Source organism: Geospiza fortis, unplaced genomic scaffold (assembly GCF_000277835.1).
Source record: "Geospiza fortis unplaced genomic scaffold, GeoFor_1.0 scaffold166, whole genome shotgun sequence".
Classification (NCBI taxonomy): Eukaryota; Metazoa; Chordata; class Aves; order Passeriformes; family Thraupidae; genus Geospiza; species Geospiza fortis.
Genome location: NW_005054310.1, coordinates 2,460,209 through 2,476,267, shown reverse-complemented (window position 1 = coordinate 2,476,267; position 16,059 = coordinate 2,460,209). Strand labels below are relative to the sequence as shown.

The following is a 16,059-nucleotide window of genomic DNA, read 5'->3' as shown; positions in this document are numbered from 1 at the left end:
TGGCATGCATCTATAAAAAACCCTATCTTGGCATGATTGCTATTTATTTTGGCAGTAGGCTTTTATACCTTCTAAAACCAGATTATCCTGTATGTCTTCTCAGTTTGTCTTTATTCATTTTAATCTCAAAGTTTAGGCTATAGAAAGGGGGAGTGTAGCCAAAATCCATTTCTTTCTCCTTAGACATCATGAGCTGGAAAGGACTTAAATATTGTTTCTCATTAAGATCAGTGGTCACACTCCCCACTCTCGAATTTTACCATGAGAATAATGTGTTTGAAGTCCTCATTTTTTCATAGAGGAGCCAGCTGGTCGTTGTGTTCTGTACAGTTTTGATCAAAACAACTCTCTGAAAATAAAAATAAAACCTGTATTTTTCCTAAGATGAGTAAGTTCAGTATTTAGACAAAGGTATGAACAAATGACATAGGTAATTTTAACTGCAGACAAAACTGCAGTTAAAAGTGTTGTCATCTTGGCTTCTGAAATAAATGGCTCTTTGGCTATTCTGTCCCTTTTCAATACTGGATACAAGCTTCTAGAGGGAAAAGGCAATGCTTGTACATTCAGAGATCCTACCACTATAAAGGAATCTGCAACAAACAGTGTATACCTTTCAGCTAACATTCTTCTCAATAGTACAACAAGGCAAACCTCTTGTTCCCACTTAGATCCTCTTGACTGTGATCCAAATCATAGCATTTGCGTAGTTTGACCATTCAAAGATTTAATGGGGAAAATAAATTGGCAAACCCTGTAAATTGGACTTATCTTCTGATTTCAGCATTTAGTTGAGCCTGTACCTAGATGCAAAGTGCTTATTTAAAGCCACCCCTTGAAGGGAATGCCATGGGAATGGGATTCCATTGGGGCTTGATGGCTTTAAATGAGCACCTCTCCCCAGTAGCTGTACCACTCGGTCCTGCACTTTCTCCATAGCATTACTTCTGCACTGCGCTGGATTAATAAAGTCAAAACAAAGCACTGTATCATGTTTTTAGAGATACTGTGTTGCATATGTTAATACCTTGCTTCTGCATACTGACCTCAGGCAGTGGCTAGGATGGCATCTGCAAACTAACTCTTCAAAACATGAGCTGCACACAAGGTGCTGTGATGAGGAAAATAATGTTGCTCTGTATTTGTTTTCCAGCTGAGAAGCTCTTTCAAACAGGCCTTTGGAAAGAAAAAGTCCACCAAACCTCCTTCCTCACATTCAGACATAGAGGAGTTGACAGATTCCTCCCTTCCTTCCTCACCTAAATTGCCCCACAGCTCAGGAGAGTGTGCAACAACATCGATGAAACCATCACAGTCAGCATCTGCGTAAGTGTCTCTCTTGGCAAATGGTGTGGGCTGGGAAGCAGACCTCCTCCAGCATGGCCATTTGCAGTTCAGAAACCATTGTCAACAGCTGTGGTCTTCTAATCCTGAGATCCATCCATTTGCCAGATTTCTCATGAGCTTCACTAGTTGCTCACTGGTTCTGCAGCAGGTCTTTATTCAGTAATAATCTTTCATCCTTTCACAGATTTTACCCAAAATCACCTAGCTATACAAATTTCCAAAAGCCTGTGTTGTGCTCTCCCTGCACCATTAGCAACTTCATAGTATCCACTTAGCAAAGGCCAAATGCTAATGTTTCCTTGTTACCTTTTTTCATGACATTCTAAAAATAAAAAATTCTTAAATATATATATTTTTGAATTTTTACAGTATACTTATTTCTCCTGTTATTACTTTATCTACTTTGTAGCTACTGGTGTATATAAATTTTAATCTATTTCCCCTCTTTTATCAGCTTGCATTTTTTTGTGGAATTTTATTTTTATATTTTATCCTAATCACCACTCTGAAGGTTTTGGGTCTGAGAGCAAGTCAACAGTCAACAGCTGTCTGATTTCTTCAGTATTTTTTGAAGAAATCTGACATGTTCTTATGGAGTTCCTAGCTCTTTCTTATTTGTATTCCTCCGCTGGTTTTTTTTCACTCTGCTAAACTCATAACTCTTTCTGATATGGGGAAATCAACCTCTTTGAACCAAAAAATATCTACTACTGATGTTAGCTTTACTTTCCTTCTCCTAATTGAGAATAATCAGGTCATAATTACTTTTTCTCAAGGTGCTCAAGGAATTCTAGTCTCATGACTGTTTTATTAGATAGTAAATGGAATATGCATGGAAATAAAATTTCATTTCTTATTTGCTTAGCATAGGAAGGTATGGACACATCACAGAAAGAGCTGTAGCATAATATTCAGAAAAAAAATCCTAGTGTATGTCTTTCTTAATCTTTAATCACATTTAAAACATTTGTGCATGTTTTGAATGATATTCATTATCTTTCTTCCTCTATTGGACATGTATTTTATTTGCCATGAGCTTCATCTTCCCTTTGCTTATGATTTCTTCATATATTTTCTTGATGGGGTCTCGCGTTCTAAACCATTCCCTTTACTTTCTTCCAATTGCATCTGTCTAATACATGTGTGTGCAGGTCATCTCTAATCTGGGCATCAAAGAAAAGGCAAAACGGCCACGTGGTCTACAAGCATAGATCCTGGTAAAACTGAGTGTGGGGCATGGACTTGTATACCCAACTGTTGACCTGAAGAGTGCTGCGTCTTCTTTCCCAAAATGCATTTGCATGCATTCTGGCAATTAAATCCTGACCTTTGTTTCTTTTTATTGTTTGTTTGTTTTTAAATATTATCAGTAATAATCACAATTATAATACTTATTTTCATAAAAAAAATTCATATTGAAATTTTTCTGAAATTATTAACTATTTATAGTCACAGTAATAAATAACATTTGCTGAATTGACTGGAAATACTGCTTAGTGTAACAATGAAGCAAAAGTTCAGTGTTTTATTTTCTACTGGTGGTTCTGATGATGATACAAAGAGGCAAAACGGTCTACCAAGAGGGCTGGACAGTTGTGAGTCCCTGAGCCAGTCATGTTTCAATCTTTTCTTACACTATAATGGTTTTTTCCCTTAAAATAAATTCTTATGAAAAGTAACCACGTGGTAATCCAGTCTTCAAGGGAAAAAAACAAAAACCAACCCACATGATTTCATATATCATACATTACAAAATCACAGGCTATAGGCAAAACATCAGCCATCACAAATCAAAACTGTTACAGATCAAAATCTTCTAGACTATAAATTCAAGACTGTCCCTTTTTCTCTGATATTCATATCAGAGAAAAATACTGATGCCTAACAAATAATAAATATCAGCAGTACAGTTTAATCAGCACACATCAGTTCTGACTACCATTGCATAGAGAAATAATAAACTTTGCACCAAAGAAATTATGTGAGTATAAAATCCAATTAAAACCAATGGATGCTAGACACTCAAAGATACCTGAAAAGTAGTTAAGAATTTGTTTTTCACCACAGTGAGCTAAACTAAAAAGCCATAAAGCAATCTGATCACTTCTTTTGGAGGGGACTTTTTTTTTCCTTTTTTAATTTGCAGTTTGATCATTTTCATGTTTCTTTGATAAGTTTCTTTCTTCATCATAGGTTTCACCAGCAGCAAGCGTTTTTCTGTTCTTTGATATTTAATAATGACACTGCTTTGGGGAGAGAACATTCCTTTAATCTGTTGCCTGTTTCCTGCTCCTTTTTAGGATCTGTGAGTGCACAGAGGCAGAGGCAGAAATTATTCTTCAGCTAAAAAGCGAGCTGAGGGAGAAGGAGCTCAAACTAACAGATATCCGTCTGGAAGCCCTCAGCTCTGCACACCACCTTGATCAGATCCGGGAAGCCATGAACCGCATGCAGGTCAGTGCAGCAGCTTAAGTGATGACAGAGATGTACACCAAAGGTATGACCAGTGGGTTTCCTTTCCCAGGACTTTGTTACAGGCGCCAAAAAACTGTCAATGCAAAGTAAATTGCTGGATTGACAGTACTTCTGAAGGATGGGTATGATAGGTGTTCACCTTATAATAAAGACATTCTTAGCATGTATTTTAATAGCTAAAATGTGTTTAAGAGATATGGAAGAAGACATAATCCCAGCCCAAAAGATATTTATTATCTCAAGCCTATAACTAGGGTTAGCAACATGACTGAGAAGCAGATCGAAAAGTGATTTCTACAGCATTTTAAATCCTTGAGCCAGGATGTTATGTGCATACTCTTTCATCATTTCTGTTTCCTATTTTAGTCATGGCTTGCCAAGTCAAAGTATGTAAAATTTAACTAATTACTGTATCCAGCATCATAAAATTTTGCTATATTGTTTTGTTACACTGCCCCAATTCCTCTGTGAACACCTTTTTTTCGTTAGAAGATTTTCCCTTTCAGGAGGCTGAAAGGATGCAAAAAGGATGGCAATGTTCTTCAGTGGAGCACAGAGCTTTATGGGACTCAATTCTGTTGCTTACATTCAAATGCCCACTACCATGATGGGTGCCCAAAAGTAACTCTAATATCCACACATTGCGACATAAATCCTTCAGTGGAACTGGGCCCTTCTGGAATGGCAGCTAAGATACCTGTGTCATCCCTGAAGGCACTGTAAATCTGTATTTGGGGAACAGAATCAAGGCCATGGGCTGGGGATTCAGGTTGAGACAGAGTTGGCTACATTTAAAAGTCTGGGAATGAGCTGCTTGATGAAATTCTGTTGTAATCAGTTGAGTTTCAGTTCTGTAGTAGTGAGGGCTAAAGAACTATCCTAAAATTATCCCAAGAGAGGTACAGAAGGTGAAATGGAGTTCTTTGAGCATAGGCACTTCTTACCGTTTGAACCAGCCTCAAGTATTTGCATCTGCACAGGACATGGAGGTTTAGCATTGTTCCATGGAAAACCATATTTGTCATGCCACTGGAAGCCCACATTTGCACAGCTGAATCCAGCCCAGTGCCTTGCCAGCTGAATTGCTCTGTGTTGGGGGCTTAGGTCAGGTGCACTGTAAGGCACTTGTGTGTAGATGCCTATAGCACCTGATTTCATAACTACAGAAATGGTGTGCTTGATGTCTTTTCTAGACCTCTTTGTTTACACAGTGCCTGTATCAATCTCAGCCAGATCTTTAAACATCTTTGGTACCTGCAATCCTCCCAGGTGCTCACACCACTACGTGCCAACATTACTCTGGGATATTTGACTGAACTTCAATTAGAAGTCCATAAATGTGGTTTCATTTGTCCAGACATAAGTAAAGCATTGATCTCGAGGCACTGAAAGGTTTTAAGGAACTGTGAGGAAAAGAATATGAAAAGGAGAAAAGGATGTGAAGGCTTATAATTTGATGACACTCTCATACTGGGAGATGAGTGCCTGAGCCAGGTGAACTCTCCAGAGGGAGGAGTCTGCTGTGGGCACAGTTCTCCAAAGTCTGAACTTCCTCAAATCTGGGCAGAGGCTACTAGTTGAGATGCTGTTACTGGAAATCACCATTTCTGAAGTTCACCCAAAAGAAAAGGCAGCCGCCTTGCAGTTGCCAAAATTTGGTATTTTAGAGGATTGATGAGGATTGGTAAAGGGAAAAAATAGGACTGGTGGAAGTGATACGTGAATATTTTTAGATTCAAAGCACCTTAAAAACCTAAAGCTCAAGTGAATGGAGGACTGCTAAGAGCTATGTAATTAATCAGCATAAATTGCAGAGTGGCTCCTGATTTGAGCCCTAGACTAAACTGATACACCCATCTAGTACCTTCTGTTACTATTGTGCTGGTTTGTCCCTTCCCTTTCACTGTCTTCTCACCTGTGTGTATGTGATTTAATCTTTTTGTAGCTGAAGCAGGGGTTTTTTATGATGCTCTCCATCCCTTATGTTTTCACTTGTATAATATAGCTGTTGAGCCTCCATTCAAAAAGTGAGACTTTTAGCAGGGTGATGTGAATGAAGAAATAAATTTGATGTGCAGAACCATCTGCAAGAATAAGCAGTTGCTTTGTAATGCACTTTGTGAAGCAACTGGAAGCTAGATTTAGATGCTACCAGGCTGTTCTCAGGCTAAGTTTTCATTTTATTATTGTACATTCAATTATCATTTGGCAGCGCAGAGGATTTAGCTAAAAAATTCCAGTTGTTCTGATTCATCTGTCACTGTCTGTTTTCATCAGAGAGAGTTTGCTCACTGCTATGTTAACAATCCCATGTTTGAATGATCAAAAAGTCTTATTTGATAGCAAGAAGGGTTATGAAACTGTTAAACTATCAATTTCTAATTTTTCATTTTTAATTTAATTTCTCAGTGAAGTGACTGCTTAAATTTTATATTCAATGGCAGTAATAATTTTCTGTGACTTCAGAAACATTGACATATCCAGTAACTTTCTTAACTATTACCTTAGGAATTTGACAGTAGAAAGTAGCTGAAAAAGAAATGGGGATAGCTGGGAAAATTATGACCACACTCACGTTATGGTCAACTGTATAATAAGCACAAAAGCTTGAAGCTTATTGTTTAGGATCTATCTTGAGGCAAAATCTAAAATAAGGTTACTGGGGGCTTTCCCTTCATTTAAGAAGTAAAAGCAATCCAGTTTTCATTGTGCTATATCTCTGTTGTGAAAGTGGTAAACCTGTTAACTGGGTCAGGGGAACAGCATGACCAGACTAGCCACCCAATGGTGGTTTTCCAAAAGAATAATCCTCTCTGCTTTGGTGTTGATTTCTTTTATCTATAGAATGAAATTGAGATACTGAAAGCTGAGAATGATCGTTTGAAGGCAGAGACTGGAAATAGCGGAAAGCCTGCCCGGCCATCATCAGAGTCGTCAAGCAGCACATCGTCTTCTTCATCACGGCAGTCACTGGGACTTTCTCTGAACAACTTAAACATCACAGAATCTGTTACATCAGGTAAACATACTTTGGGCACATGCATGCCTCCGCAGTTGGTAAGAATTTTTCAGCCCCTTAAAGGGCCTCACAGGAGAAGCATGATTGGAAATTAAAACACCTCATATCATTCAGGTTAACATAAGGTACACACTCAGTAACAGAGAAGAGGAAGAATGCTGGTGGTCATGACTGAAATGTAGCTTTTAGAAGCACCTGAACAGCAGTAGCAGACTGTTCATTATGTTTGCTTTGTTCTTAGTCATGACGCTCTCTGCCTACGTAGTTTACCATACTCTTCGGTCATCCAGTTTACAATTTCTTTGAAAAGAAATATCTGTTGAAGTACACATGGCAACTGTATTGATATATTCTCTTGCCCATATGGGATAAATATGAATATAGTATGTGAAACTTTCTTCTTTTTGTTTACAATCTTTGATCTTTCAGTTAGCTCCCTTAACTTGACTTCATATTTGCAGCTAAGGCAGGAGGTAGTCTCAGTTAGCTTTATCCCTTACATTTTTTTAATTTGGTACAGCTAGCTAGCCTATGTTGGACCAAATCACCATTTATCGCAGGAACCAAACCCCTCCTGATCTATTAGGCACTCATTGTCTTCTGTGAATGAAGGAAAGCAAGCAGAAGTTGGGTCCATATCCTGAACATCAACATTTGATTATTTTCCATGCCATGGCGTTTATGATAATAAGCCTTCTACATCTGTTTTGATAATGTAGCCAAGAAACAGAAGTGCTGTCTCTAACATTAGAACCAGGAGTCAAGCAGGAGCAAAGCAGCACTCATTAGCATAGACGCCACAGAAATTATAATGCAGTCTCTGGAAGTAATAAAACTGTGGCTAGTAATTGTGGAAAGAGTCTAGGCAAGAGTACAGCGGGGAATATGCCAAACTGACTGTAATTTGGATTGGCAGTTAGTCATATGATCTTGCCAGTCATTGATTGCATGGATATTTGAACATTTTTTCTGGTTAATATCAGATTTTGTATGAAAAATGGTATATTTTTTATTTACGTTACAACTCTTTGAAGGGTTTAACTTTTAGCATGGAGGACCCTGAACTAGGCTTCAACATGCAATGAGCTGTTGCAAAAGCAGGGAGAAAAAATTTAACTGCTCACAGATCCACACATATTAGAAACAAACAAACAAAAACAAACAAAAAAAAAAAGTTGGTTTTTTTTTTGCAATATGGTGGTTATAGAATGTCTGTCATGAGTAGCAGCCTTTCGTTAGCACTTTGTCGCTTGGCACTAACTGTCTAGATACAAGAATAAACATGTAGGAAGAAAGGTCTGAAGAAAAGGAGGGGGAACTAGATGAGAATACAATGGGTGAAGGGGAATGGGGGAAAGAAAAGGGAAGGTAAAAGATAAGATAAAAGAATGAAAATAAAGAAAATTATGAGGAAGTGTTCAGCAAAAGAATAGAAATAATAAAAGCTGGAAGAAAAAAAGAGGAAAGGGAAGAGGAAAACAGGGGAAAGAAGGAAGAACAGGATGACTGGGAAAAGTGGTTGGATTTGATGATCTTAAGGGTGTTTCCAGCCTAGATGATTCCATCATTTCGTAAACCTGATATAATCTTCTGTGTTATTGTTCTAAATGTTTTTCTCACATGAAAAGTAATTACCTTTCATTACAAGAAATTAAAGATATAAGAGTGCCTAATGAGGAGTGGAGAATTCCATTTGATTATGAATCTAGAATTTTTGATCATTGTGATGATCATTTTGTTGCCATGCCAGAGAACTTGGAAGGGTGAACACTTCACACCAAGTCTTGTGGGATTTCTGAGACAGCTGGAGTACTACTGAACACAACTCCCTGAGATATGGGGAGGTTAATCATGATGAGGATTAGGCTGAGAGAATTGTGTGGTTTGGCTCTTCATATTATAAAAATACGATTGCGCTTTCTGGGAGCAATGTCTCCAATCAACCATGGTCATCTGGAAATGACCAAGCTGTCCACTGTCACTTCCTAAGGGTATGATGATACCTTCCAGATCAGGGTGAGTGACAGTCTGGGAAGGGGTGTGGTGGTCACAGACACCCCTATTTCAGTCAGTCACTGCAGTGAAAGGAGCAAACAAGGACCAGTACAGGACTGGCCCAGAGTGCCAGAGCTTTGACAAGAATTGAACTGAAGTAATCATAGCATGCCTAAAAAGAAGACCTAGCAGGGGGAAATTAAAACAATTAGTACCACCATGAAATTAGAGGCCCTTGGGCATCTTCTCAGCCCCTTGTATCAGTGAAAGAGAGAGCTTTTAGAAAGTGGAATTTGTTCTTTTGCTACAGAGTGGTTCCTCATTCCTAAAGACTTAAAGAAGAATGAATTTAAAGGGCTACATAAGGTAGAGATTGAAAAATTTCACAGGGGGATCATATCATAATTTGTCCTCAGACAAACTATGACGTTATCAAAGCTCTTAGGTTTGCTTAAAGGTTTGTCAAATATGCCAAAACACAAGTGAAGTGAAACATTCAGTGGTGACACAGAAAATCTGTCTGCCTGGAACAAAGCAAGCAAGATTTATTAAAACTCACAGAAAATGAAAGCTTCTTTGTTCAATGAATTTAAAAAATCATAACAAAAAACCAAAACAAAATAAAAACAAACAAACAAAAAACAACCCAAAAAAACCCCAAAACAACAGCACAATCTGCATTCTAGATATGGATATAAGTTATCAAACTTTTAACATGAAAATTTATTTTTAATACATTAATTGAAATTATATTAATAAGCCTTCTTTGGTTTTCCTTTGAACAAGTGACTGAATCTTACTGGGACCTCATTTAATTTGGATGAAATCTGACCTTGTGCAGACTATGTCATGAAGCTGATGTTTTTCACACTAAAAATGAACAGGGCTTAGGTTAGTGGATTACTGTACTGGCCTTTGAAGAAAATGCAAATCCATAATCTCATCTTATTTTATAGTTAGCTTAAATGTCTAACAGTAAAATCTCAGAGAGAACTTCTAAAAGAAACCAGCAGTTGCAATAAAGCTATAAGCCCAGCCTTTAACAGAAATAAATCTGCTTTCTTGTTTTACGAGTTAATGAAGTGGTGGAAACAGAGGTGTAGAGCAGATCAAAATCACTCTTCACCTCCAAGAGAAATGAAGCCTTTCCTTAGAGGAATGGCTGAAAATAGTGTCCCATATTCTGGACAAGTCCCAAGTGGTCTTCTAGTGGGGGTGAAAAGGACTCTATCCCTGCCATACGTACAGAAGGCAAAGGAATCATCTGGAAAGTGAAATTACATGCTATTTAACTTAACAGCAAAAATATCAATGCAAGGATTTCTTGTTTTCTCTTCGTACAACATTCTAAAGGGCACAAATGAGTGCCCAAAGACATAAATTTAATTTCGTTTTTAAACAACATTACTTTGTGAACATATTGTAATTTTGAAAAGTTCCAAGAGGGAAAGCAAAGGCAAGACTATAATGCAAGATTTTATTTATTTGTGTATTCTTTTTCCCTTTCTGCATGATTAAAACTCCTAATATTCCTACAAAAATTGACAATTTGTAACTTTTTTTTTACCTCCAACATAAATGGTGAATCGGGAATAACTACAGATTACAACAATTGCAAGTTGTTATCATGGCAGCCTTTCTTTTTAAACAAATTTTTAACTTTTAAATCCTTTGAACAAATATTGAATTGATGATGTGAACATAGTTGATGTGATTTTTCAGACTGACCACTTCCCTTCTTTTAATGTAGATATTTTGTTGGATGATGTTACTGATGGAGCACTCCACAAAGAAGGTCATAGTGTTAAAATTTTAGTCACCATAAACAAAGGCTACAGTCGAGCCAAGGTAAGTGCATTACCCAGAGCAGAACTATAGCTCAAGCAAATGCTGGCATATAGTAGGTCAAATTTTTTTCAGTATTTTAAGCCAGGAATTGAAGGGAAATATCCCATAGATTTTAGCTCTCTTCTGTCATCCATGCTCAATACAGTTAGGCACACTCCATAGACTAATGCCGTATGGCCTCTTTCTGCCTTTGTGGTGGCTTAGACACTATTAAATCTTAGTTTAATTAGTAGTAGGATGTCCTGGGACTTGCTGTCTCTAAGTCATTATAAATTAGACCTATGCATTGGTCTCCTTAGGGTGCAACTGTGAATTTGCTGCTGAAAAATTGTATTGTCATGTTTTCATGTTGTGTGTTGTAAAAAATTACAAATACAGCACAACCTTTATTTTTAGTCATCTCTTTAAAAACACAGATGCAATCAAAGAGCAGAACAAGATTCTGTATTCCCTTCTTCATAAAGATGTATCAAAGTAATACAATCTGTACCTACTTCTGGCACGGAGATTATTACCAAAGTCGTTAACTCTCATTCTAAATAATATTCTTATTCTTCATTAGGAAGACTATGAATCTTCACAGAAAACTAATTAGCACCATTTTTAGTCCAGTTTCAAAAATCTCTCTTTGCAGGATCAAAAGCCACATGCATACCTGATAGGATCAATTGGAGTCAGTGGAAAAACAAAATGGGATGTTTTAGATGGTGTAATCAGACGTCTCTTTAAGGTAAGACACTGAAAAATTGGCTTAAGTATTATTACAATTTTCTTTTTCACTTTCGAAAATTTCTGTATTCTTTGAGTTGTCTTGCCAAGTTTTTGTTTTGGTTTGAGGTTTTTTGATATGTAGCTAACACCAACTACTATTAAGCTTTATTCTCAATGTCGCAGTTCTTTTTTCTATAACTGTAGGCAGTTTTCCAAATAGCTTTCATTCAATAAATATTTTTATGACTTATGTTTTCATATAATTTCAGGAGTATATTTTTCGAGTGGATCCAACTACTAGCCTGGGTTTAGGCTCTGACTGCATTGCTAGCTATTGTATAGGGGATGTAACTAGAGCCCATAGCCTAGAAGTGCCTGAACTGCTGCCTTGTGGATATCTGGTTGGAGATAATAACGTCATCACTGTGAACCTGAAAGGTAAAACCCGAAGAATACTTCTGCAGATACCATAGAGTTCTACACTGCAGTTCCCTATCCTTTTGTGTTTATTTTTCTTACACCTGACCTTTCTGTATTGTCTCTAGTTTGAGGGCACATTTATCACAAACTGCCTGTAAGACATTGCATAATATCTATCTCAGCATTTTGAGGGAAATCTAAGAATATCTGTCCTCCCCTGCCTGACTGCCAAATCACAACAAAGTCCAGATTTCTAAACAGTGGCAAACATCCAACCCCAAAACAGAGATTAAAATGAGAAATACTAATGCTTTATTCAGTTCCACAGGAAAAATTCTATACATTTCAAGAGCTCTAGGGATTTTCTATTGGAGGGGAGAGGGGGCCTTCAGAAGAACTTTATTGATGTGACAAGTGGTAACCCTTGTGGCTGTCACTTTGACCTTTTTTATGTCATCGTTGCCAGTAATGTCTGAAACATATATCTTTGCCTCACTGAGCCTTCTCTTCACATTTACTTTGGTTGCATCTCTTCCACTCATCTCAACTCACCACTGCTGTTTAATTTTTTGTGGAAGGATACCAGTATTTCTACAGTAATGAAGGCCTTAACAGGGATTTGCTTTAGAAGACTGGATTTAAGAGCTGTTTTAGCTTGCTTTGGGCATAGCACTGATGCCATCAGGTGCTGTGCCAAATAACTACCTTAGCAAGGATAAGACAGGCCATTTTTCTTTTCTTTTATCCCCAGGAGTAGAAGAAAACAGTTTGGACAGTTTTGTGTTTGACACATTAATTCCCAAGCCAGTTACCCAACGGTACTTTAATTTACTGATGGAGCATCGCAGAATTATTCTGTCGGGACCCAGTGGCACAGGAAAGACCTATTTAGCCAACAGGCTGGCTGAATATATTATAACTAAATCTGGCAGAAAAAAAACTGAGGATGCAATTGCAACTTTTAACATAGATCACAAGTCAAGCAAGGTAAGTTACAGTTGAAAACAATCTATTGCCCAGTTTGTAGAACAGATTCCATTAATGGGTGTACTCTTTTGCTGTTCAGTTAGCATTTCTTCCTACAATAATCCAGTCTCCAATCCCAGTGATGTACAGGGACCAGATCTTTCTGTCCTAAACAAACCATTGAAGCACTGTCAAGGAAGTCTCAATTTTTCCCTCTTGAGGAAACCCATTTTAAGTATAGATGCAGAGTCCAACTCCCAAGTAAATTAAATTTTTGAAGTGTCTGTAATTCCTTTATCAGAAGGTTTGCTATATAGTAATACTAGTGTAACTTGTTTTTTTATGATGATAACATCAGCCTTTGTTAGCAAAGATTTCAAAGGGGTGATTTGAAATTACTGTCTTGGGCTCAGTTTCTTAATCAGCCCTGAGGAGATACAACTGTCATGATTTCTGATGTGCATTGGTCAGGAAGCTGACCATACTGAAATTGCCTCACACATCAAGTCACAATCCCAGTGATTTACATAGCCCAGATTATCAGGTTTCTAGCAGGACTACTGTGCTAGCCACAGATAATGCTATTCACCTGGCTGTCCTGAATTGAGTGTACTACTAACTTGGTTCCTGGGGGGAAAAAAATGAAAGGGTTTGCCCGGAGCTTTCTGAATTGCACAGAACATAATGAATGCTAGCATAAGAAGGGAGAACATACACATCCCAAAGGGGCAAATGGACCATTCTGGCAAAAATAACTGCTTTTCACTGTCTTTATACAGAGGATTTGTGATGCCATTTACTTTGGCAGAGAATGTGTTTGTCTTCTATTGTTATACTATACACATCTGTAAAGAAAATTGTCTCACAAGAGCCTTTTGGATTTCTAGTAAATTGCTTGTTCTGTGTGTTTTGGTGTTTCACTGTTGCTTTTGGGATTGGATTGGTTGGGGTTTTTTTCCCCTTTTTCTTTACTTCTGTCAAAATTCATGTGGAATTTTTTGAGTTTGTAATAAAAATTAAAAAAAAGAAAAAGCAACATTGTCAAATACCAAGGGTGTTTGAATAAAATAGATGGTGCTATTCCATGGAAGAAACCTGTAATGTTCTCTGAGAGACACCTGATCATAAAAAGGCAAAGAAAAATCTTTCTTGAAATAAAAAAGTACATGTTCTCATTAAAGAAGAAAAGATTCAGCTATCCCTGATCCAGAAAATAAAATGGCAATAGGAACTTTGTCCATAATACTAAGCATTTCCAACCCTGACAAAATTAGATGCCTCTAGAGATACAGCCACAGAGCTTGACTAGCCCAAATTCTCAAGAGCAACTGTTGACAAAAATATGAAATATTTGGATTGTAGAAAGCTGTCTTTTACTGCTGCACTAAACAGCAGCCAGACAGCTGACAGGAAAAAAGAATTTACACACCAAATTTTATTATGAGGTGTGATGAAGCATCTCCAAGGCGGCAGGCAGATTTTCAGTGAGAGTGCTGAAAGGAGATATCTAAAGGAGTAGTTCAATACACCAAAACTGTGTGACGGGGTGGTGGGGGTTTGACATATAAATGTGGCATTCATAAGAATGAAGGTCCAAAAATTATTAGGAACATCTCAGCCCATTGGAAATGGCATATTTTATTGCAATCTATATTCCTCTGGATATAAGATATTTTATCAGCAAATTTCTAAGGAATGTATCTCCCAAATCAGAACACTTCAGTCATTGGCCTTGTGTCCAGCACCTTTGTTTTTTCCTAAAGTCCATGAGGCTTTAATGTTGCCCTGTGCAAGCAGCATGTTTTCCTGCATGTGCAGATCCAGCTGAGTGATCCACAGGAGGAAAACTCTTTAGCAGTCATTTTATCTTTCTGGATTTTTTTCCAGTGAAATTAAATCTATGGTCTAATTGTTTAATCTTTTCTGGGCTTGGGGCTTTTTTTGTGATTTTGTTTTTGCTTTTTTTATTAATTCTGCTGAAGGATCTGCGACAATATCTTGCAAACTTAGCTGAGCAGTGCAGTGCTGACAACAATGGTGCTGACCTCCCTGTCGTCATAATTCTTGATAACCTCCACCACATCAGTTCACTAAGTGACATCTTCAATGGTTTCCTCAACTGTAAATATAATAAATGGTAGGTAGTACCTTTTCTCTCTCCTTGCACACAGATTTTACAATTAAAACAGTAAAAGCTGCTTGTTATTTTGCAAAATAAAATGTCCCAGTGCAAACTTAGGCTCCTACAGGCCAGCTGCAAGGCCGCTATGTGCTTCAATAATTTTAACCCCTTTCAGCCAAGAAGGTAGCTGTCTCCTTCATTTACATGACTTCCATGCTTCTGAATGAGATGTAAATGAACCACAAAATTTAAGAATGTGCTTAAACACTTGACTGTTTTATAGTGTTATCCTTTGCACCCTGCCAGATCACACCAGCTCATTAGTACCGTAAGAACAGCTTACACATTGTAATAGGGGAATTTGGGATAAACCATGCCATACAGAAGCAGCTGTGAATCTAGCAGATTTTCCCTTCCCACAGTTTTCCTGCAGCAGTGCAGAAGTATCAAGTTGGCTGACTGTCCTTTATTCTCAAACAAGAGTAAAAATAATGTTTTCTAGAACTTTTACTGGCTTTTAACATTGGTTATTTCTGCTGTAAAAGTGATATCACAGGGACTTCCCTTCATAAAATCATCACATACATCTTCCTCATGAGATTCACCGGCTTTTGAAATTAAAAAGCTAAGCATATTGCCAAATTACAAATTACATTAAGACAGGGTTGCTTTATTTATTTCTTCATTACAGATGGGCGCTAGTAAACTACATATGTGCAAGAGGGAAATCATACAAGAATAAACATTTTTAAAAGGGTACCTCAGAAATATTTTAAATGTATGACTATAGTACACCCAGACTCTTTTGAAATTGGCCTCATACAGATAGTAAGAAGGAATATACTCTGAATATTTTAATGAATTCTTCCTCAAAAAAATCCTACTGCTTTTATATTTCCAGTCCCTATATTATTGGAACCATGAACCAAGGAGTTTCTTCTTCACCAAATCTGGAGGTGCATCACAATTTCAGGTACATTCACTCTGTATTTACTGTGGCCATGTTTGCACAGCTCCGTGCTTCTGAGCCCAGTTCTTTGGCAAATATTGATCTTGTGTCTCATCACAGTAAAGCATTTCAGTTTCAGCATCTCTCCTCTATTGATGGGTCTCTGAATTGTGTTGGGGAATGGTAAAAGAAATAAGACACTGTCTG

At 37.5% G+C, this 16,059-nt stretch overlaps 1 protein-coding gene across 10 annotated transcripts in view; it reads left to right on the top strand.

Moving 5' to 3' along the window:
* NAV3 (neuron navigator 3) overlaps window positions 1-16,059 on the top strand; it is a 497,733-nt gene that overhangs the window by 472,915 nt on the left and 8,759 nt on the right. For all 10 annotated transcript variants that reach the window (XM_031055561.1, XM_031055560.1, XM_031055563.1 and 7 more), the window contains 9 exons: window positions 1,154-1,326; window positions 3,648-3,801; window positions 6,667-6,841; window positions 10,587-10,684; window positions 11,319-11,414; window positions 11,665-11,833; window positions 12,567-12,802; window positions 14,764-14,918; window positions 15,805-15,876. In XM_031055561.1, the coding sequence (XP_030911421.1) occupies window positions 1,154-1,326; window positions 3,648-3,801; window positions 6,667-6,841; window positions 10,587-10,684; window positions 11,319-11,414; window positions 11,665-11,833; window positions 12,567-12,802; window positions 14,764-14,918; window positions 15,805-15,876 (1,328 nt within the window). The remainder of the gene's footprint in view (window positions 1-1,153; window positions 1,327-3,647; window positions 3,802-6,666; window positions 6,842-10,586; window positions 10,685-11,318; window positions 11,415-11,664; window positions 11,834-12,566; window positions 12,803-14,763; window positions 14,919-15,804; window positions 15,877-16,059) is intronic.